Consider the following 22,832-nt stretch of genomic DNA (forward strand, 5'->3'; position numbering starts at 1 on the left):
TGTTTCAGACATAAGTTAATTTTTATTTAGAAACCAATTGATCCTCAGTGTCTTCTGAGAGAATGACATGGGATGCTCTTAAGGCAGTTCTTAGGGAGAGGATCATACAATATCCCTCACTCATTTAAAATATCAAAGCACAGGAATTCATAGAATTGGAAGTGTATTAAAAGGGGCCAGATGGTTTTGCTGCAGATTTCTTAGATCTTATGTCACAGAACTAGTTCCACTTATGCTAGAAGTTTACACTGTCATAAAAATCATTCAAGAAAAGTGAACTACCGACAACCATGATGCAAGTCAGTCAAGTTGATCAGTCTCATTCTTAAAGATGGTCGTAGTTCTTCTGATAATATTAGACATTTTATAAATATTATGTGGTCAGTAGCAAATGATCATACCCTGATTGCTGCCATCTCACTTGATGCTAAGAAGGCATTTGATATGGTGGAATGGGACAATCTTTTTAAGATTTTGGAAATGTATGACAGGGCAGGGAGCGGGGCCGGGTCGTTATTTTACACACCCGGTCCCTTATCAGGCTAATCATGCCTCCGAGAGGAATAAAGGCCGACAGCAGAAGGTGGTGTGACAGAGAGAGAACGTTTATGGGCAGCTGTCCATCCTATGTGTGTGTGTTTGTGTCTTTTGGTTTATTTCTTCATTAAACTATTATTTATATTGTCAAGCTGGTTCTTGCCTCCTCCTTTCCCTTATACCCCCTTTACACTGGTGCTGAAACCCGGGAAGGAGGAGGGATACGCTGTAGTGGAGTTCTCGCCGCTACCATCCACCCCAACGGAGCAGGCGCGGCCGTCTTCCGGGGGACGGAATAGTTCAGCCACCAGGAAGTGGAGGAATTGGTCGCAGACCGCAAGGGGAGATGGGGCTCCTAGCCAACCGTCTGGAGCAGTCAGGGCCACTGCCAGGGGCAGAGGAGACCCGTGCCAGTGGCGTGGTCTGAGACCCGGGGTCTGAAACGCGGCGGGGTCTGAGACCGCCGACCATGAGTGGGGAGGGGCTCACTGCCGACCACCTGGAGCAGGAGAACCACTGCCAGGGGCGGGGGAGACCCCTTCTGTGGGGGAGACCATAAGGCAAGCCCACCCTCAGGGAAAGGGGGGGGGTGTATGTCATGCTGGGGGCTCCCCGGCCTGAGAGAACGAGGGAGGAATGTGACAGGGCGGAGTGCGGGGTTGGGTTGTGATTTTACACACCCGGTCCCTTATCAGGCTAATCAAGCTTCCGAGAGGGATAAAGGCCGACAGAAAGAGAATGTTTATGGGCAGCTGTCCGTCAGAGGGGTTACCAGGATATCATGTTTGGGGGGGCATTTGGCTTGTTTGGGGGGGCAACATAAACAATTGAAAAAATCGGCGCAAAATTAAGCTATACTACACACAATCTGTTTTAGTGCATATCTTTTTCTAAGCCAGGAACCCAGAGATAGGCACAGGGCCCCTATTAGACTATAGGGCTTAAACTGGATTTTTGTTGTGTTAGACCTCACTCATCTGCTAGCGATGGAAAAATATGCACAAAACAATCCACTTTTAAATTGTAATTTATCATCAGGTGCAGAGGCGTTTCCAACATTGAAGGACATCCGGGGCTTAGCCCAGACAATTTTATTTTCACACTAGCAACCACTTCCCTGTAGTCCAAAGCTGGTGAGCGGGTATTCTTTGAGTTTTGCTCTGGCTGGGCCTGTTTCTACAGTTCCTAAATCTTCCACTCTAGTACTATCCTCGACATCCTCTCTCCTCCCTGAATCATCTGTGATGCAAAAGAACAGATACAGCACATAACTTATTGCAAATCAGCTTCAAACAACTAATTCATCAAGTGCTACATATGTCAAATTGTAGACCAATACCATTGAAGAAAATGTATTGGGAAGAGCAGATCAGTGGGATTTGCCCTTAGATCTATCATGATTCTTGAATTTTCATGTACATTAACATAAAGTCATCACAAAAGAGTTATATTATAGTGAGTAAAGTGAGGTAAAAAAAATATTGAATATAAATAATTTATATTTTTTGACATAAATAGTCAAAATGATGTATAAGATCCTAAGTTAAAGCAATACATGAATGACTTTAGTCTAAGTTCATTGACACACTATGGTATCGAACTGTATATAATTCTCATCATCTCTATGAGAATAATTCATCTGTCAAAATCCTTTCATTAGGATCATTGGGATAAACAATGTTTCACTTTTAACTTTCTCTAAAGTAAAGTGACTTATTAATTGTTACCAGTTCCCATGCCTGATTCTGGCACAGCTGCTGCTGCTGCTCCTCAGTCTGTTGCTCATCTTTGCTACAATCTACAAAACCATTTAATCAAATCAAGGTGTATATTTCCAACAAACTAATATCACAAAACAAGTCACACATACATTTTATGTTAATGCTTATTTGTTATCCTTAGCGAAAACAACATCTGATAAACAAGAAAAGTACGCTCTGAACGGGGCTTGAACCGCGGTCTCCAGCGTGAGAGGCAACTGCGTTAACTCGGAGCTACCAAGCTGCATCAATCTAAACAAGGAGGTTAGAGGCTACAACTCTTGAGGTTTAGCCTACTGTGGGTGAAAGCCAGCTAGATGATGATCTTAAGACTTTAAGGACAAAAACAAATGTGAATTCTTACCCACTGATTTCTTTCGGAAAAATCCCCAAAGCCTCATTTGCTTAATTTGTGCTGTCTTTCCTGCTAATTGCCGTTAACTCGCCACTAAGTTGATGTCAATGACTGTGCAAGCTCCTCCTCTACCTGCTGCATATTCAACAGAGAGGAAGGAACGGAGTCGCCCATAGGCTACTGACAGCAAAGGAATTTATTCTATAGGCTAGATTATGCCTATGTCTATTTTTACAGGCTGTATGCAGTATGTGCAAAGCCAAAGCACAATGAAATAAGGCAATTTATGATTTCGGGGGTTTACATAGGCTTTTGTTCGGTTTCATATTTGTCAGTCAACAATTCAAAATACATTCGGGGCTACACTCAAAACATTCGGGGCTGAAGCCCCGGCAAAATCGGCTGCCGTCGCCTCTGAGCAGATGGACAGATTATTTCTAAAATTCTCAGGAGAGGCAGAGCTTATCCTAGGGGAGGCACTGCCTCCCCCAGCCTCCCCCTAGACACGCCCCTGCTGTCCGTCCTATAGGTGTGTTTGTGTATTTTGGTTTCAGTTTTACATTAAAATATGATTTATATTGTCAAGCCGGTTCTCGCCTTAACCTTTCCATTGTTCCTTTTACAGTATGGGTTTGGGAACACTTTTACTGGGTGGATTAAATTACCTTATAAACAACCGTCAGTGATAGTGCAAACTAATGGATTAATTTCAGATTATTTTTGTCTTGATAGGGGAACCCGGCAAATGCCTCCCCAAAATGTTGTTTTATTACTATGGTTTTAATCTTAGACACATGGCCCATTGGGCTCTTCCAAAAGATTGATCCCCTCCCTGGTACAACATTGAACATGCAGTCCTTGCCATAATCTTTCCATTGCAAAGTCTTTCTATTAAATTGCCTTGAGAAGTAAAAATGCATGCTATTATTTCACACTTACAGGTTTCCCATATGTTCAATTTTAATACTTACCTAAATGTTTCCTCAAGTATATGGCTGAACCCCAAATTATGTATTAACATGTCCCCCTTTTGCTAGAAAGAATGAACTGAGAGGGCTACACTTGGTGACATTTATGAAAAAGGAGTTTTGAGCTCATTTGAAAATGTAACACTGCAATTTGAGATTCCTAAGCCAAATTTTTTCAAGTATTTACAGTTGTGCCATTTTCTTTGTACTATTTTCGGTGGTAGTACACAGCCCCCTAAAGATGCAGACACTCTTTGTATGGTGCTCACAGCTTTTGGAAAGGGTAATGAAGCATCAGTGTATTATGCCTCGTTGATTCAGAGTCTTGTTGATGGAGCCTTGACAGCTCTTAAGAGGATGCAAGGATGCAAGGGTACGACTTATTTAATTTAAGATCTTACATAGTTTCTACTGAACTCCCTTCTAGATTGTTTAGGCTTGGTTTAAAGGACACCAACCTACTGGCGATGTCAGTTGAAGGATGGAGAAATAACACATGCTCTATGTTTATGTGATACGATTCAAGAATTATGGGTAGGAGTCCAGAATTTTAAATGTGAGGTTTTAGATACTCAAATTACATTCAGCCCTGGACTATGTATATTGGGTGATTGGCAGTTCTTAAAGTAAGTGATAAATATACAAAAAACAGGGTCCAAAATGGTGTAATGATTGGCAGACAGATAATTCTTAGAGGATGGAAGTCAAAAGGCGCTCCCTCTTTTCAAGAATGGCTCACTGAACTGGGCAGGGTGGCTGCATTTGAAAATATGTCCTGCTTGGCAGATTAAATGTGTACAGGAAAAAATGAGACAAGTACTTGAACTTTCTGGAAGGTTCTCAGTGAGGACCATGTGGAGAGAAACATGATTGTTGTTGAAATTGCTAATTGTATCCTTTGCAGAATCTTTATTTTCTTTTTTTCTCTATTGGTTGATTTTAATGTTTTTATTTCCTGATTTAAATTAAAAATGAAAAAAATAAATAAAACTATCTGAAAAAAAAAAAAAAGATCTTTCTTTACAAAATTGTATGTATTCATTATTCGTTTACTTAATCTGAAGAAAATGTGAGAGTTGCTTGCTGGTACAAAACTCCATGCTACAATGATAAGGTGTTGTGGGTGTAAGCCAGTGTGGTGCTATTCAGTTGCTAAGAAATTCTGGGTGATTCCGTGTTCTGGGTGATTCTGGAAGCTTTTAAGATTAGCAAAAAAATTAAAAAAGAAAAGAAAATAGGTAGCGTGTGTAAGATTATATGAAGAAGAATTGACATATATCTGGATCTAGGAAAAAAACAGCCTTTCAGTTTGGAATATTTCAACGTCGTAAATCACCAGCCTTCGCAAGATCCCCCACACCAGGCTGTTCTTTGTAAGGTTACAAGGACTGTCAGATTTGCACAACTCTTAGACATTTCATCTTAATCTAGCCATGCTAGATAATGCTGAAAATCACTTTGAACTGTGGTAAAGTTTGTACCTGACAAATTACTGATTATAGACTGATGGAACTCTTTAAAATGTGTGTAGCGATGTGCAATCACTTATAATTGAGAAATATAATCTTTAATTTTGTATGATTCATCTCATTCTACTAAGAATGGTAACTATAAGGCTTAACTTGATAAAATACAATGATGTGTAAAACCAATGTGATTTTGTAACCAGGGATTTTCATGTTGTATTACCTACATGTATAATATCCATAAAAAACATGTCATGTTTAGTATGTAAGCGTTTGTTTGTGTATGAAGAAAAATCTGGTGAAAATGAATATCATGTCTCTTTACCATTTTCAAGATATAAAAGCTCATGATTAAATATTAAAAAATGTTCTCAAAAATATTTTTGAGCGGGACATTTTTAAGAGTCTGAAACCAAGGACCATAACTCAACTGTCAGAAAAGACAGCCCAGTTGACCATGTGACTCTAAAAAGTCACTTCTGATTGGCGCAGGACACCTTTGGGGGATGCTGCCAATCTCAGTTCAAATAGTTCCAAACAGCAAGAACTCTCTCTTGCTCTTCATCTTGCTCTCTTGCTCTCTTCCTCAGCTCTTCTTCTCTTCGCTTCTCATCACTCTTCTTCGGCCTGCACGTGCTTCATCTGGTCGCTCCGCTGACGGCCAGGTCCTCCCATGTGAGATCCAAGAGAGCTTGGGACTCGACTTCCCGAGAAGGAGTGAGAAGGCCTCGCATCAGAGTTAACCTAATTCATACAGATAATAAACTTCGACCATACAGAAGTCAAAACATCGACGGAATGAACTTTCGACCAAGAACCAAGCCACACAAAAAATGCAAGGAAACACCACAAAGACAAGCAAGAACATCTCCAATATTGTGCTCAAAGTGCTGGTGTAGTTATTAAATAATTTTGATAATCCGATTGCAAATCGATGTAGACTCAAAGGAGGATAATGGTTCTTATGGTATTGTCAACAGACTCCGTAAAGTTCATTTTCACTGTACTGATCAGTTATTTCACATCCTGAAACTTTTCACAAACCTGTCTCATGTATTTTTGTGTTAGATTAGATTTATGTTTAGAATAGCAATAAAGTTTGTCTGTATTCTAAGACGATTTCACTGTGGTATATTTGATAAATAATCTCATCCCTGTTTCTACAAGATTTCGCTTCTAAGCTGTACCTAAATACAACAATATTTTCAATAAGCCATGAGAATAATATCACTCCAATAAGTGAAATAATCATAACTAATCAGCTAATTCCTTACAGTAGAAATTGTGAGCTGAAACAACTAGATGTTGTTTTACAATTTCAATGGTGGAGAATTTATTAAAGACAAATAATCTAGTTATTTGTCCTTTATCTAATTTAAAATGGTTGTTGAACGCAACTACTTCCATTATACATTTCATTACCTAATAAGGTACAACAAGGACAGTTTAATCCAGTCCATAGCTCACACACTTAGCATGCGTGCAAATAACCCTACATACAATGGTGGTAAAATGCGTGCAAAATACATATTTTAACAGATTGAGTCCACATCTCCTAATAATTAATGTAATACTCCACACGTGGCAGGACACTAGCAAGGAGAAAAATGTCCACTCTTTTTGAATAGATGTCAATGGAGGAGATGCTTTAGCACACTAAATAAACTGCTTTTATTAGTAAAAATGAGGGGGAAAAAACAGTAAACCACCTAATGGCCCATTTCTTTTGGCCAGGCATTCACAGAGATGTTCGAATGTGCTGTGCGGCAAGCTTGGAATGTCAGCTGGTGAATCCGCCGGCCAAACCAAAAGTGCCATTGCACCCACTTCCTTTGATCGAGGTCCCCTTTAAAAGAATTGGCATAAACCTGGTGGTGGTGTTGGTTCTGGTGGACTACGCAATTTGATATCCGGAAGCAGTGCCTCTGCGCAACATCTCAGCACGTAGTGTGGCAAAGGCACTCTTCAGAATAATCTCTCAAGTGGGGATTCCGAAAGAAATCCTCACCGATCAAGACACTGCTTTCATGTCACGTACACTATGTGAGCTGTACGAATTATTGGGTATTAAATTTATTCGGACAAGCATGTACAACTACAAATAGACAGTTTGGTTGAACGGTTTAATCAAACGTTGAAAAACATGATTCGTTACTTTGTGCACGAAGATGCTCGGAATTGGGATAAGTGGCATGAATCTCTGTTATTCTTTAGATACTTACAGCTGCGCCACCTGCTCTTTACTATTTTTGGGAGTAGCATACACACCCCTAAAGGGGCAGATACTCTAGAAGTGGTGATTACTGCTTTTGAAAAAGGTCATTACTCCCTGCTAATTTAGTGTCTGGGGGACGGAGCTTCAACTTCTGTCAAGAGATTATGGGAGAGAGATTTAAAATTTGTATTGGAGGAGTTGATTGTCTCTAACAGCTGTTTGTCATTGCAATGAGAGTTGGAGACAGATTAAAAGGTGAGCCAGACAAAAGAAGAGGGATAGAGAGCTACCACACAGCCACACAGTCTCGTTTGTGTTAAAAATAAAAATAAAATTTTGTGTTGGAACTCACCGACTCCTGCTTCCTCCTTGAACCCCCAAGCCCCCCTAAATATGGTTGATTGAGCCAAGTTTTTAAAGACCACGTTTTTCAAGACCACATTCAACAGAATGTAATTTCAAATTGTAGACAAGCAATAAGCAATTTCTATGGCTTATTTTCCAAGAATGAAAAGACTATTTATGGTTCATCAAAGCAGGTGTTGGGCAACTCGAGCAATGTTATTGCCTTGTGTTCAGTTCAGAAGTGCACACAACAGCCTATTGAAACTAAGAGGAGATGTGCGAGAAGACACATTATAAAAATGTGCAGACTATTAAGAGCAGCAAGGTCACTGTGCCATAATTACAGCTAATCAGTCTTTGCACAAATAAATTGCACTAAATTCATTTGTGGAAACAAATGACAGCATTAATGTAAAGAGATGGTTCAAAGAGCCAGCAAGGTGTCTTTTGTAGGCTCAACCACATCAGGAAAAGTAGCAACATGTTGACAATCCACAAATATCAATGGCTTGTGTGCATACTTTCTTTCTCAAGAAAAAAGCCCAAAGTTTCTAAGAGACATTTTCAGTGATCCTTGCACTAAACTTTGGATTGGCTTCACACTCAAGCAAACACAGCCACTTGCACTGGAGATAGTAGAGCAAGACCACATATCAGCCACAGAAGTGGCTTTGCATATTCATGACCTGAGAAAAGTCTTGCAGGCCAGGCTGGAGGAATCATTCATACCTTCTGAGATTAAAAGCAGTCGGATGCCCTGGTTGAAGCTGGTGACATGCGAGCGGATGATTTATTTTGTGTAGTGAGAAACTTTTATTCAGCATCGTGGATTACCTCCAAAATTGGATCCGCTCATTGGAGAACACAGAAAACTTTAGTTGGCCTTACTGAGAGACTTCCCAGAGTGGAAAGACGTTCAGATCAGCCTTGAACACTTCTACTCCAAAATCAGTTTGATTGACAAAGCCAAGCTCTTTGATGAGTGGGCTAGCAAAAAAAACATTGTCACTCATCGTATCACTACGTGGAACATGAACATGACAGCCGTGTCTGAGAGATAGGACAGATGTTTTTTCGTGAGCTGGAGAGCAAGACCATCAACATCGGTTTGTTATATGCCTGCTTGGGACATCTCTATCTGTGGAGTGCATGTTCTCATTAATGAACGCAGCATGGACACCGGATAAATGCTTTTCATACATCTTCATTTTGGACTGGACTGCTCTGCATTTTATGATAAACTCTCGAAAACAAGAGCACACTGAGAAAAATTGCTGGCAGTGAAAAGTACAAGGTGGCAACAGTTACAGATGCGAATGCGCCCGCTACTTCACATTGATCTGTGCCTAGGTAAGGATATGTCAATTTAATTTTTGCTGGGAGGGGACTGTTCCGTTTTCCACAAGCAGGAATCTGGTCACCCTACTCAGGCCACATATGTCCTACTAAATGGAACAACTTCAGCATACATAAGTTTGGAAGCTCTGCAATATATATGTGAGTAAGCAATCATGGATGAGACACACGGATATAGCAACTGCGAAACTCAAACATTAATTGCCATTTGTGGGTTAAGAGAGTGCTAAACAGAAACTGTTCATTAAAAAAATTATGTTTGTTTTTTGTTGAATTTAGTGACCAGTAAATATAATGAGCTAATGCAACCCAATTCTTTAAACTATTATAATCACAACTTATATTCAATGTTTGAAATCATTTTACATTTGTAAAAAAAAGTTCATTTAATCGGTTTGCATTGGGACAACATCATTTTCATTGGCAATAACCAGATCTATATGTGATCTGGTTCCTAGCAGGCACTGCATCATAAGTAAAAACTGTAACTATGTTTATTGTTTATTAAGGTACTTGCACTGGTGGTGTTGGGTTTCTTGTCCCTTTCAGTTTTGACATGTGGTGTAAGCTTAATGTCATGTGTCATGTTAGAAAGAGTGAATCTCTTTCAGTAAATCCGTTTTATGAGTGTCACAGTAATTGTGGTTTGTGTGTTGGATGTTAAGGACCCTGTATACCTGGTTGAAATTATTGTTGTACTTCTGAGACTAATGTTAAATTAATGTCAAATGTTTGATGAAAACAAAAATGAAAACAGAGCAAATTACTGTATGTTGCCTCAACATGATTAAATTGATGATCTTGAAAAAAATTATAGACATGACACAATACATTTGTGTTGCAATTTTCATACAAGACTAGATCAACTAATTGTAATTTTATTTTTGTATAATTTATTTATGTATTTGTTTATTTATTTGTGTGTGGAATAAATTAAATTTAAATGCATGGAAAAGTTGTCATTAATTGAATTAAGTTATTTTAACATATATACTTTTGAGTGCCAGTTATTTGAATTATAACAGAAGTGTATTACATTATATTTGCATATAAAATGGGAATAGTAGATTTGATTGTATCTATTTCGCAGAGACATATTTATTTGGCCATGTGTACATAAATGGAATGTGCATACTGAATCAAATAGCAAACCAACTGATAAAGATGCATGAAGTGACTAAATGTAAATAAGCCCTTACATGAGTGTGAGATGAGCAGCTGTATTAGGAGACAGTCCTTGTGAAGGATGGTCTGCAGAAGTAGAGCTGGATCATAGTAGGGTCCAGATACCAGCAGCTCGAACAGACATATAGAGGATCCTTCAGATGCTGGAAAATCCCTTAAACCACAGAAATAAATAAATCAATGAATCAATGTACAAACAAAAACTTATAGCACATATTTAGTCTCACATATGATGTTCTGGAAAAACATGTTGTAAAAACCTTGCATTAAAATGTCAATTATGCGTTGATTCACCAGCAAACATTTCAATGATACTTACAAAAACACAAGTTGACTAGCGTTGGATAAGTCTAAAAAGTATTGGAGAGTTCAAGAATGTTTGGAATCCAAGGACATTTTTTCAGTGATATTAATGTATCAGAATAACACCAGAAATCTACCAGAAAGAAGTTGCTTGGGTGTTTTGGATGGTTGCTAAGTGGTTACTTGCTGGCCCAAATCAAAAGAGCCCAACCCCCTGGTCTCTATTATCATCTTTAGAATCAAATCTCTCCTTCAACGCAAGTCTATGGGATTTTAAGTTTGTTTTATCACCCGTCAGGTAAACATTTTTAGTCTGCTAAGAAAAGTATAAGCACCCATACTTCTGTTTGATAAGCAGCACAATTTTTGGTATTGTTCATGTCTGAATCACAAATGATGCAGGTGAATTATGTGAGTTATTATAATTATAAATTATAATACTAGGGTTAGGGGTGTGTTAAATCAATAAACCTAATTATAAGCAAAAGTAATAGTGATGTTTTCCTTTGCAAGCCCCACTAATTGTCAGCTTTACTGTATATCTGAGCAAAGGTGTAGAGATTTGAGCAACTCATAAACATACAAAAAGTGAGACAGGGTGTCCTGTTACATGAGATGGGATCCTTATTTTTATTTAAGCAACAACTTTGTCATGTAAAAGGGCTGGTAATCCACTATATATCCTTCTGTTATTGCCCAGATAAATCTTTGAGCTGTGAGGAGTCAGTTTTCACTCTCTTGCTCTCACACACATGTAACTAAAAAAGATTCCTTCCTTTCCCTAATGCTCTTTGATTTATCTGTATTCTGCATCTCTTTTATTGCCGTTTTATTTAATAATCAAAACTGTCAGTTTGTTGGAGTGTCTGTGTGAGGAGAAGAGTTTGATTTTGGTGTATGGCCTCTTTGGTAGGGCCCTCAGCGAGCCATGAACACAGCGAGGCAATGTAAATAAATAAAAATGAAACAGGCAATAAAAATGAACTAATTTAAATCCTCTAGGCTTCATTGTGGGGCTGGCAACTGGTGATTTGTGTAGCAGGACACGCAATGATATCACACTGGAGTGCTGTGCTGGGAGGTTTGTGGAGGGTGACGTGAGATGTGGCTGACATTCTGCCCGGATTCACAGTCCTCCTACAGGCTCCATTTCAGCCTTTCACACCCGGGCTGAAGACCCGCAGCGTATGTCAGCATAAACAGCATGACTAACTGTGGCATCTGCATCTGGCTTGCATTAGAGCTGTGAGTCTGGGGGTCTGGTGACTGCAGTAATGCATTAACTGTGTGTTTGTGTGCATCTAATACATACATTTCAGGAAAAAGAAAAAAAATGAAAGGCCACACACCTTTTGTAGAAGTTGGGTGAACTGCACAATCTCACTATATTACAATGCATATTTATCTGACTGCAAAAAATGGTATGCTTGAAACAAAGGAAAAAATCTGGCAATGGACCAAGACAGAATATATTTATATTCAAGAAACATTATCTGAAAACATATCTACAGGATAGAATTGTACTTTGAATGTAAATTAGGTTTGTGAATTGATTAAACATTTTTAACTTATTAACTGCACAGAGTTTTCTGTGATTAATCACAGTTCAATTATGGTACATGATACATTACAACAAACATAAAAACCATCATAAATATAGTTACTTTATAATTTGTCTCAAATAACTTTCCAAAAATTGGTTAGTCATCATTTACTTTAATTATTTGAAAATTGTATTTTTTAATTAGACATTTTTACAAACAAACAAATAGTCCTGGACTAAACTTACACCACTGGTTCAGCCATTGTTACATTAGGCTATTTAGGATAATCAAACAAACAGAGCGATCGTTTTAAAGTGTCACAGAGCAACAGTGTTTCCACTTTTTGTGGAAATGAAACTGCACTTTAAATATTTTAGAATCAATCAATCTGGAGTGGTGGTGGTGTAGTGGTCTAAGTACATAACTGGTAATCTGGTAATCAGAAGCATACTGGTTCGAACCCCACAGCCACCACCATTGCGTCCTAGAGTAAGACACTTAACTCCAGGTTGTTCCGGGGGGATTGTCCCTGTAATAAGGGCTCTGTAAGTCGCTTTGGATAAAAGCGTCTGCCAAATGCATAAATGTAAATGTAAATCAATCTGATGTGTATCATGACTAAATCTGACTAATCAATAAAGCCACAGAGAGATGTTCTCATTGTGTCCTTTGTTACATTAAGTTCTCACTATATTGATTAATGACTAGGCACTTTGGTTTGTTCAGTACCTCAGCAGCTGCTCTGTGAACAGTCTGGGGTTGATCGCATTCAGCCACTTAGTTTCATGACAGTTCACGCCCTCTGGAAGTTGTGCAGATATGCTATCTCCACCACAATCTGCCAGAAAAATCCTGAAGAGCAAAAGAATCACTGTGAAAACAGTGGCTATAGCGGAAACTATAACTGGTTTTATATGCCAGAGGGTGAATCTCACAACATAATATCTGGGTCAAATTTTACACTAAAATCAAGGTAAAACAATAATAATAATACCAATATGTATATTTACAAGTGTACTTTACTAACATACATTCAAATTTATATTTATATGTGTGTGTGTATACTGCATTAATAAGAATAAAAAAAAAAATTCACACTAAAGTTAGCGACTTACAATTGGATGGTGGGGGAATTTAATAGTCATGAAAATAATGTTGCAATATAAACAAATTAATGACCTTAATATATAGGCTACATATTCTTTGCACAAAATGTATTATTTATTTTATTCTTTTGATTTTGGGGTGAAGTATGTGAAATGACTGCCATGTCACCTGTGCAGCTCAGGTAGAGGTGAGGTCAGGATGAGCAGTACACTCAGTAGCTGGTTGCACAGGCTGTGTATGGACCACACCCAGCTTCCACAGGTTGCATCAGGTCTGAGCAACTCCTCCACTGACTCACACACACTCCACATCAGATGCTCCACGCAAAGCAGAATAGCTGTAATGTCAACCCTTGAAAAGGCAATAAGACAGCATAAACCAAAAATAAGTTGCAATGTCATAATCTAGAGAAATTTAACTATTCAAAATGACTCCAGTGGGTTGCTCGAGGGCTGTCGTCAGGGTGGGACAATCAGGGGCCCCGTCACAAGAGTGGCCCTCAAAAGGTCCTCTATGGCAGTGTTTCCCAACTAGTGTGCCGTGGAATATTAGCAACTTCCACAAAATAAATAAATGTATGAAGAAAAAAATTATAATTTCAGGGATCCAAACTCCACACCTTTAGGAGAAATTCGACATTTTGAAACCATAATCGGTCACTTTTGTGATTGTGAAAAGCAATGATAAATTTGCAAAAGTGAGTGATATTTATACGTGTTAAGGGTCTTTCACATGACTCGTGTCAGCGCTGCAGAATACACCGAAGTCTATTAAGTGACATTTCACCAAAGTGTTTTTCACATGTTTTTGCTTCACCAATAATATATTTGAGAGTACTAAGCAACATGAAATATTTAAAAACTGTCTAAATTTGTGAAGAAATATTGAATGTCTCATAATTTCTGTTTTAATTAAATATTACCTTATCATTAGCAAATATCAGAGACTCCAGTTATTGAACTAATTTAAATTCACCAAGAAAACGGTTCAACCTAAACATAAACAAGTCCTTTTATTACTTTCTGCTATTAAAGCAACTGCAAGATTTTTTTTCTCTCTTCCAAATAAATGTTTTCAATGTTTATTGTGCATACTTGCCACTTTATTACGTGGCAAACTCGTAAAATCGCCCCTCTGTGACGCTTTCTGCAACTCTTGTCATGTGGAGGGCAATGCGGCGCTTGTTGCTGGCGTGAACGGATCATTGAGGCCTTGACGCAACTCATGTGAAATGTGCTTTACAATGATGAAAGAACATTATTGAAACTCAAAATGATTATTAGTCGTCTGTTATTGTGGTCTATTCTGATTAAAGCCATTCTCAGCAGTTTAAATAGGCTACTGTAGGAAAATGATACAGAAGATCTGCTTTGTGTTTATAATTCTTATACTGAAGTCAGTAGATTTGTAGCCATGCAAGTTTTAATAGAGAATGTAAGGACATTATTGAAACTCACTAATGAAAAAGAATGCTCAGACTGAAGGAAGACTATAGAAAGCTTTGTTCTTTTAATGCTTAAACACTATAAAGTCTCTTGGTAGATTTCGGTCATGAACGACTCAAAATGATTCACCGTCTCACTCATGGCATATAAGACGCTCATTTGTCACCACCTAGTGACATTTACAGAAGGGGACACTGAACTAATCAGTTAATAAAATTGAACAAATTTGTGAAACAGGAGAAGCCTCACCAAAATACTCTTTATTTTGCAGCTGATTCTGTACAATTGTAAACTTGAATAAACTTGAATCACTAAAAAAGCTGGAATTGATGCTTTTATCTTCCTTAAAAAAATATCCCCAGAAATTTTTTTCTTGGACCAGTGATTGTCTTAACTTTTTCGCCACTCATGAGTTTACCTCCCTGTATTTTGTTGTGGCATTGCTAGAACAAATCTACAAATAACACAGCGTATCCTACCTATTATTTTATTTTTATTTTATTTTAAATTTTTTGCATAGCCGAATTTCAAACATTACAAGTAAACACGCCAATAAGATGGACAGAAAACATGGAAAAGTTCTTCAAAAGGAAAAATATTGACGAAGTTTAGCCTTTGTGGGATAGTGGTGTGCCGTAGAATTTAGAATTAGTCATAAAAAGTGTGCCGTGGCAGAAAAAAGGTTGGGAAACACTGCTCTTTGGTATAACTTACTAATTGCCCAACCCATAAAAACACATACAAATTTCAGAACAGTGCATATGCATCTATACATTTCGTATATAATAAAAATTGTATGGACATGTGTACATACATATATAAATCTACAATAATAAATATGCATACAATTTCAAAATGTCTCCTGCAAGGTTAATTCTCTTAAATGTGTGTATTATGTACATCTGTATTGTCTCTCAGCAGCCAGAGAGGTCAATGTAAACACCCACTTTGATTTCCCTATCAGCCTTCACTTTTCATCACCTATCTCCATGCTCAGAAAGCTCCTCGCCTTTCACCAAATATGAGAAACAGAGAAGGCAAGAGAAAGAGAACAGAGCCCATCTGCTTGGCAGGCCCTGAGCTCACCCGGCATTGAAGGGCTCATAACCGTGTGTCCTTGCAGCAAAGCTCATCTGATGAAACACAAACTGGCTTCCCTATTTATTCCCCCTTCCTTCTCCATGGTCCTGGGCAATCTGCTCTTTCTCATCAGTCCTGGAGTGAAAGGGAAGCATGCTCTTGTGGCATCTTTAACCACTTTAAGTATGTGTTAATGCTACACACAAAGCCCAGGCAGTTTGGGCCCGGTCTAGCATGAAAGAAACGGGACCTCCGCCAGGCGCTGAGTCAGGGCCATGTGCTAACAAAGAGAGACTGTTCTACAAATCTGAAGATCTGCTTTGACCCCAGGGGCCGAACACTGGCATAATCACTTAAGAATTCAACACTGTCTGCTGATCCTGAGGTTCCTAATAGAAGGTGGGCTTGTCCTTCTTGGTATAGAAGAAATACGGTAAGATCATATAATCAGACAGGATGGATGACTGCTCTTTGTTAGAATGTGCTGGAGAGTGACCACTGACCATAGATGTAGACTGTTGACTTTAACCATGCATGGCCATTTCCTGCATGACACAATCTGACAATCGAATGCATGTGATTACAATTCAGCATAAGAAAGAGAGCAACTGGATAAGCATTCTTATTTCTTACAGGCTATAAACAACAGCCAAACTTTACTGAAATCTAGCTTGATCAAAAACTATTTAAAATTGGGTTGAGAATCGAGAACTGTCCTTATCCAGAACCAGTTGTTAAAAATAATGGAAACAAATGATTTGCATGATGTTTAGATGCATTAATGGTTCTTAAGTATATGAAGAGAAAACTTGGTGTTGCAAAATAATACAAGACAAAAATATACAACAAGCTTTTGAACTGAGCAATCTTCCCTGGTTGCACACAAAAACATGCTTACACCATGACCAGTTATGTCCGCTTCATGAACAAATGACGCTCATGAGCCAGTTCTTTTTAATGAATCAGTCAAAAAGAATGAAAAATGAATCTTGAGCTCAATCCAATATTGGTTTGAATTAGTTGAACAACTAACTCACTCACTGAATCGGTCAGGGCAGTTCTTGATTTACTAACTGAACTGCAAGTTATTACTTGTCCAAATCAAAATGAACCAAACACTACTACCATCTTATGTGTAGTTGATGATGACATTTATTTTGAACTATCAAAAAACTATCCACTTCTTTTGGGATTATTTAACTTTTTTTTTTTTTTTTAAAGTACTGGGGGGCAGATTGCTGCGATCTGGTGAAACAAAAATAGAAATTAAAGAGAAATAATAACAATAATAGCCAGTAGATGGCTGCAATGTTCTATACAGCCACCTTCTGTTTAGTCATTCTAAATATTATTACAAGTTCTGCTAGTTAAGCTAAAACTATTATTTGCAAAGTGTAGCTTTTAAGACTGTAAAACAGTTGAAGGATGGGCAAGGAGGAGGCGAGAACCGGCTAGTCAACATAAATCATATTTAATAAAACTCAAAGCACAAACATAAACACACATGACGGACATGTCCGTAATTCTCTCTCTCGAACAATCGTCACCGCCGCCTTTATCCCTCGCTGCCTCATCAGGCTGATTGGGGACCGGGCGCGCGATATTCCGACCGGCCCCGCCCCCCTCCGCTCCACAAAGACATTTCTTTTTTTTTTAATTGTCAGAAAGAAGCAGTTTTTTTTTGTCTAGAAGGTGAGGCTCTGGCACCTAAGCATAAACTTTCCCATAGTGGAATAGGAAAAATGTATTATATTGGGTTCAGACTTAGGCTTTGTTCTCGTTCTCTCTCTCTCTCTCTCTCTCTCTCTCTCTCTGTGTGTGTGTGTGTGTGTGTGTGTATGTGTGTGTTGCACTGTTGGTGTGTCATGGTTCCACCCCCTCATTAATGTGTACATATTTATCATTGTGGCTGATTTGTATAGATTTTATTTGACAAAACAAAATAAAAAAATGTTGTGTGTTACAGTGTCACCAGAGTGTGTTTGCGTGTGTGTGTGGATGTTTTGCACTTAGCATGTTGAACAGTCTCATCCCTTCATTTCTGTGTGTGATTTTTCTGTGTCGTGGCTGATTAATGCATTGTATTTAACAGATGAAAAAATGCTTCTTTTTTTTTATCTTTCTCATTAATTTCCAATGGTCAGTCAATTTTGACCTTGAATAGTAAAGGTTTCTCTTTTTTTTTTCTTTTTTTACGACCACTTAGTCAAATTTTGGTGTGTGTTCAGATAGTAAGTGGAATTGCAAAGAAAAATACACTTTTGCAGAAAAAAGGTTAGTGTGGGCAAAGAAACACTGGATTACAGATAATTGGAAAGGGGTGTTATGGATCTTAACCCCATTGAGCTTTTGTGTGATCAGCTAGACTGTAAGGTGCATGAGAATGCATCTATGTCAAGTGCTACAGGAGGCGTGGGGTGAAATATCACCCGAGTATCTGGACATACTGACAGCTAGAATGCCAAGAATCTGTAAAGCTGTCATTGCTGCACAGGGAGGATTTTTTGATGAGAACTCTTTGAAGTAGTTTAAGATGTTCTGACATTTTTTTTCAAATTGTAATAGTAATTTTTCATGTTATTAATGTCCTGACTATACTTTGTTATCAGTTGAATGCCACTTTGGTGAATATAAGTACCAATTTCTTTCCATAAGAGCAAAATCTGTACATTATTCCAAACCTTTGGTCACTAGTGTACATCGAAAAAATTGATTTTGGTCAAAAATGAACAAACTGTGTATGGAAGAGGAACAGAACATGAAAATATAGTAAGTTACCAAACATATTTTTGATTTTTAGTATATTTGCTATATATTCTGTTATAAATAGTTTATACAGTATATTTAGAACTATTAGATGATTTGAGTACTTCTTCAAAACTAATACTAATAAACTATGGATAATGGAATTGAAATTGAAAGGAACCAGAATAATTAAATTCCTTACAATTCCAATCTCGAGACATATTTGACAAATGGCAATAGCTCTCAAATCTCAATGTTAAAAGTGGCTTGTCTTTGGACTATCATGTTATCTGATACCTGATCTGGGAGAGTCTTTTGTAGGAGGGCCGCACTCTTGAGTACCTCTGAACTAAGATCTCCAGGGTCTGACACAGCACCTGGGCCAGGATCTGTCGGGCATGCAAGGGGCCAAGAGCACCCCAAAGGTCATTGCGCAGGCCTGTGAGAAAATAGTGCCACATCTGGATGGAGAAAGAACACCTTTCACCCTGAAAAATGTTGGGGGAGACACAAAAGAGGAAGAGAGAAAGACTTTTAAAGAGATGATGATGATGATGATGATGTTGTTGTCAGTGACAAATACATACAAAATAAAAACATATGATAAAAGGAAAAGATTAAAGGTCTTTCCAGATGCTCTTTCTCCTGACCCTCATGGTCACGCTGCACCTGGCCCCCTCATTTTCACAGAGAAAGACAGACAGATAAAGAGAGAGAGAGAGAGAGAGAGAGAGAGAGAGAGAGAGAGAGAGAGAGAGAGAGAGAGAGAGAGAGAAAGTGCATGGATACTTTAAAGCTTTAATCTGGATATTCAATAACCATCATATGAACATTCCCCAACATTCAGGAACACATTAGCTTTGTTTCAATACATATATATATATATATATATATATATATATATATATATATATATATATATATATATATATATATATATATATTGTCACCAAATATTTGTGTTATGTATTCTTATTCAAGTTAGGTTTGCCACATTGGCCCTGTCAAATTCCTGGATGCCTTATTAATAACTGAAAAGAAACTGCTGGCCATCATGCAAGCAATAAAACATAAATGTATGTCCATTTACTCCTTGTTTGACATGGAAATTACGAGATATGAGAGGGAGAGGACTGTTTAGGAGTTTCATATGCATTAACCATCCAAACGAACCGATTCACTAAAATAACCTTTCTAATTACTCATATTAGAGAGCGGTTAGGGAGAGCACAATTGAGTTTTTTCCGTGCAAAGTGTGATCATTTGTATAAACATGTCCATGTTTAAATTCCAGGATATTTTGCGTCCTGGAATGGAATCAAATTTTTCCAGGTCAGTTGGCCAAAAACAAGACAACCCTGGAAAATCCTGGAAGGGATGCAACCCCAAATAGAGTACTGTGCTGTTTGCTTAGCAATATACTAAAGGTAAAATTGAAATAAATTGTTAATCACATCCCCTGTGCAGAGCACTATTTGTGTGGTGTGTAGAGATGCTGCCTATGTAGAGCGCTTTAAATTAGTCACTGTGTGGTTCCATGATGGTAGGACTCTGTCTGTGAGGAAGCTCATTTGATTTAGAACAGAGCCGGAGTGAAGATGGCAGAAAGAAGAAAAAGAAAAAGAAGGAAAAAAAAAACACTCTAAGGGGTAATTGTTGTTAAGCCAGCTGAGAATTGTTTAAACATGCTAAACAGCTCTAAAAGAGCAGTATGAAATGGAGACACAAATCAGACAGGGTGAAAGAGATCAAAAGGAAGCAAGAGTCATGTTTCCTTAGAGGCTAATTACTTTCAGGCAAAGAGGCAGTATTAGGGGTTCACAGTGTGATCAAAAAGAGATTATTAGACAACCATGTACTACATCTCCTAATGAGAGCTGGGAAGTGGTCCACCAGTTACGCCAGCCATAGAAAGAGACACTCACAAGGACATGACCACACGTCTGGACCTAGGGATTTAGTGCAAGGGACAGAGCCTCTGGAAGCACTCAGGCCCTTTGGCATTTGCTAAGGAGGAAGTGAAATGGAGGGGTGAATGAAGGAGGGGGAAGAGGGGATACAGGTCAACAGTTGTGCAAATGCACTGAGCCAACCTCACACCTGCACACAGCAGGCCAGTCTGCCCCACAGCCAGGGCGGATGTATGCGTCTGTAAGAGTGCTTGTGTGTGCATGGATATCTTATTGGAGGTAAAGGTTAGGGCTAAAGGAATGGCTAGACTGATCCGTCCACATATGGTTGAGTGGAACGTAGCCTCAGTATAGCACAGGACCCATTGGGAGGACTACAGAAAGGGTTACTCTGAGAACAATAAAAAGATTATTCAAGTATACAACAGGGTCTTACACAAAGCTTTTACTGATTAAATAAAAAAATTGGCGAATTGGTTGACTAGGATATTTGTGATTCATTACAAATGTTTATAACACAGCTCTCTGGAAAAATTAATTCTGATTACTTGTACTCAATCATGGCATTCTGTGGCCAAATACTTTGATTTAATGACAGCTAAATGGCGTATTTGACCATTGTCTTTGGCAACCAGTCTGCTACACAGTGCTAGTTCAATATCTCTCACATTGTCCACACCATGGCATCACCATGATGACTGATTGCTGCTGGACTGTTTTACCATTCCGGTCTCAATAAGAAGCATTGTAAAACCTACTGAAATGAGCGATGTAGAGAGTGCACAGTGATCCAAGAAGTAGTAAAGATGGCTCACAAATTTGCAATACCCTGATGAGCGGTCTGATACATAGATGTGCGGTTGTTACTCAGAGATATATGACTGCTAGGTGGTACCATTGACCAATCAGTATCAAGTATTCCAGAAAGCTGTTTAATAATGCGAAATAAACCTCTTCAGGATGATACACAACAAGACCCCTCCACTTTGCAGTGGTGTCTTGATCACCCTGTCAGTGTTTGTTTAACTATAATAACCAGCTGACTGTATATTATCCCTTTATGCAACATACTCAAGATCTTTTTAAGATAGGATCTTTTTAAGATATGTTCTTAAATAACCCTCTTAAGCACAATGGGTCGTCTAAGGAATGTGGTTGGATGCACACACCTGACTCTTTATATGACAATTTGAGAGAAGACATCTAGATAGTAAAGAAGAGCATTTTTTTAATTGAGGACAAATCCAAGAATTTAAGAGGGGGCCTACTTAAGGATACAATAAGACAATTTCTCATTTATTAACCAAGGTCAATGCATTTCAATACAGACACAATTATGACTTAAATGTGAATATAACATGTAACTTCACCACAGCTCTGTCCTTGAGCATATTATAGGAGTACAGGATGTTTTGGCTCCCAATAACTTAATCCAGCCCACAGAAATCCCCACTCAACAGGCATGTAACAAAAACTATTAATAAAATATTGCCAGAAAAACTAGAGCCATCTGTACCTCGTAAAATGGGTTAGGGTCACTCCAGTAGTGACTCTCAGCATCCTGCAGTATACTAGTGGCACACACATGGACGCAGTAGCTGGTCAGGTGTTTGTGCAAGGCTGCTGTTACATACTGGCTTCTCTGAATGGGCAGCAGAGTTAGAGGCCTGGGGAAGGAGACATCAAAGACATGAGGCCAGGTTAAGGCATGAGTGGTGTAGCTTACAGGTCAAAGAGGCACTAAGTGATTAATATCAGCAAATGGCTCTGATTATTACCTGTCAATCATTCAACACCTCGCTCTTTCTCCTCTAATGTTTTCTCACTCCCCTTCTTCAAGTAAAGGGCCACACATATGGTCTGATTCAATCACCTCCCTTTGCCCACCAATCTCTATTTATGTCTTAAAATATAATTTAAACATGAAATTCTTGAAAATGTTGGCATAAGTATTTTGGAATAATCATTTATTATTATTTCTTTAAAAAACAATTATACTATTTGGTTTAAATAATAATAATATTTGACAAATGTATGCCCACCAAGTCAAAGTCAGGTGGTGTAACCAACATGCTGGTAGCCATTCTGATTTAATGTGACAAAAAAAATAAATGTAAAAAAATAAAATGAGGACCACTTTAGAAACTCACGACTGTGTGTGAAGCTTTTCAAATAAATATCTGAAATGTTGACATTCAGGTCAAACCGAGTAATCCTAAGAAAACTTAGAAGAAAAAAAGATTTCAAAGTTTTTATTACATCAGACAACCTTTTTTGTCATTCCAGCACCTCTGATTCAAGAAAATATCTTGGTTCTAGTGAGGCACTTACAATGGAAGTCAATGGGGGCCAAATTTTGAACATTAAAATACTCACTTTTTCCAAAAGTATATGTGTGTAAAAAATATTTTAGTGTGATAAAATCACTTCCTAACCTTTTCTCTGTACATTTATACAGTTTTTTTGTTTTGTTTATTATTCATTCATTCTCCGTTTACGGAGTGTGCTTGC

At 38.2% G+C, this 22,832-nt stretch overlaps 1 protein-coding gene across 1 annotated transcript in view; it reads right to left on the reverse strand.

The window, feature by feature from the left end:
- LOC127635998 (uncharacterized protein KIAA0825-like) overlaps positions 1 to 22,832 on the reverse strand; it is a 197,092-nt gene that overhangs the window by 118,818 nt on the left and 55,442 nt on the right. Inside the window, exons 10-14 of the mRNA XM_052116346.1 lie at positions 21,838 to 21,988; positions 18,709 to 18,899; positions 13,310 to 13,492; positions 12,764 to 12,886; positions 10,202 to 10,341 (exon numbers count right to left, since the gene is read on the reverse strand). Coding sequence (XP_051972306.1) covers positions 10,202 to 10,341; positions 12,764 to 12,886; positions 13,310 to 13,492; positions 18,709 to 18,899; positions 21,838 to 21,988 — 788 coding nt within the window. The remainder of the gene's footprint in view (positions 1 to 10,201; positions 10,342 to 12,763; positions 12,887 to 13,309; positions 13,493 to 18,708; positions 18,900 to 21,837; positions 21,989 to 22,832) is intronic.

The sequence above is a fragment of the Xyrauchen texanus genome, chromosome 4 (genome assembly GCF_025860055.1).
Source record: "Xyrauchen texanus isolate HMW12.3.18 chromosome 4, RBS_HiC_50CHRs, whole genome shotgun sequence".
NCBI lineage: Eukaryota > Metazoa > Chordata > Actinopteri > Cypriniformes > Catostomidae > Xyrauchen > Xyrauchen texanus.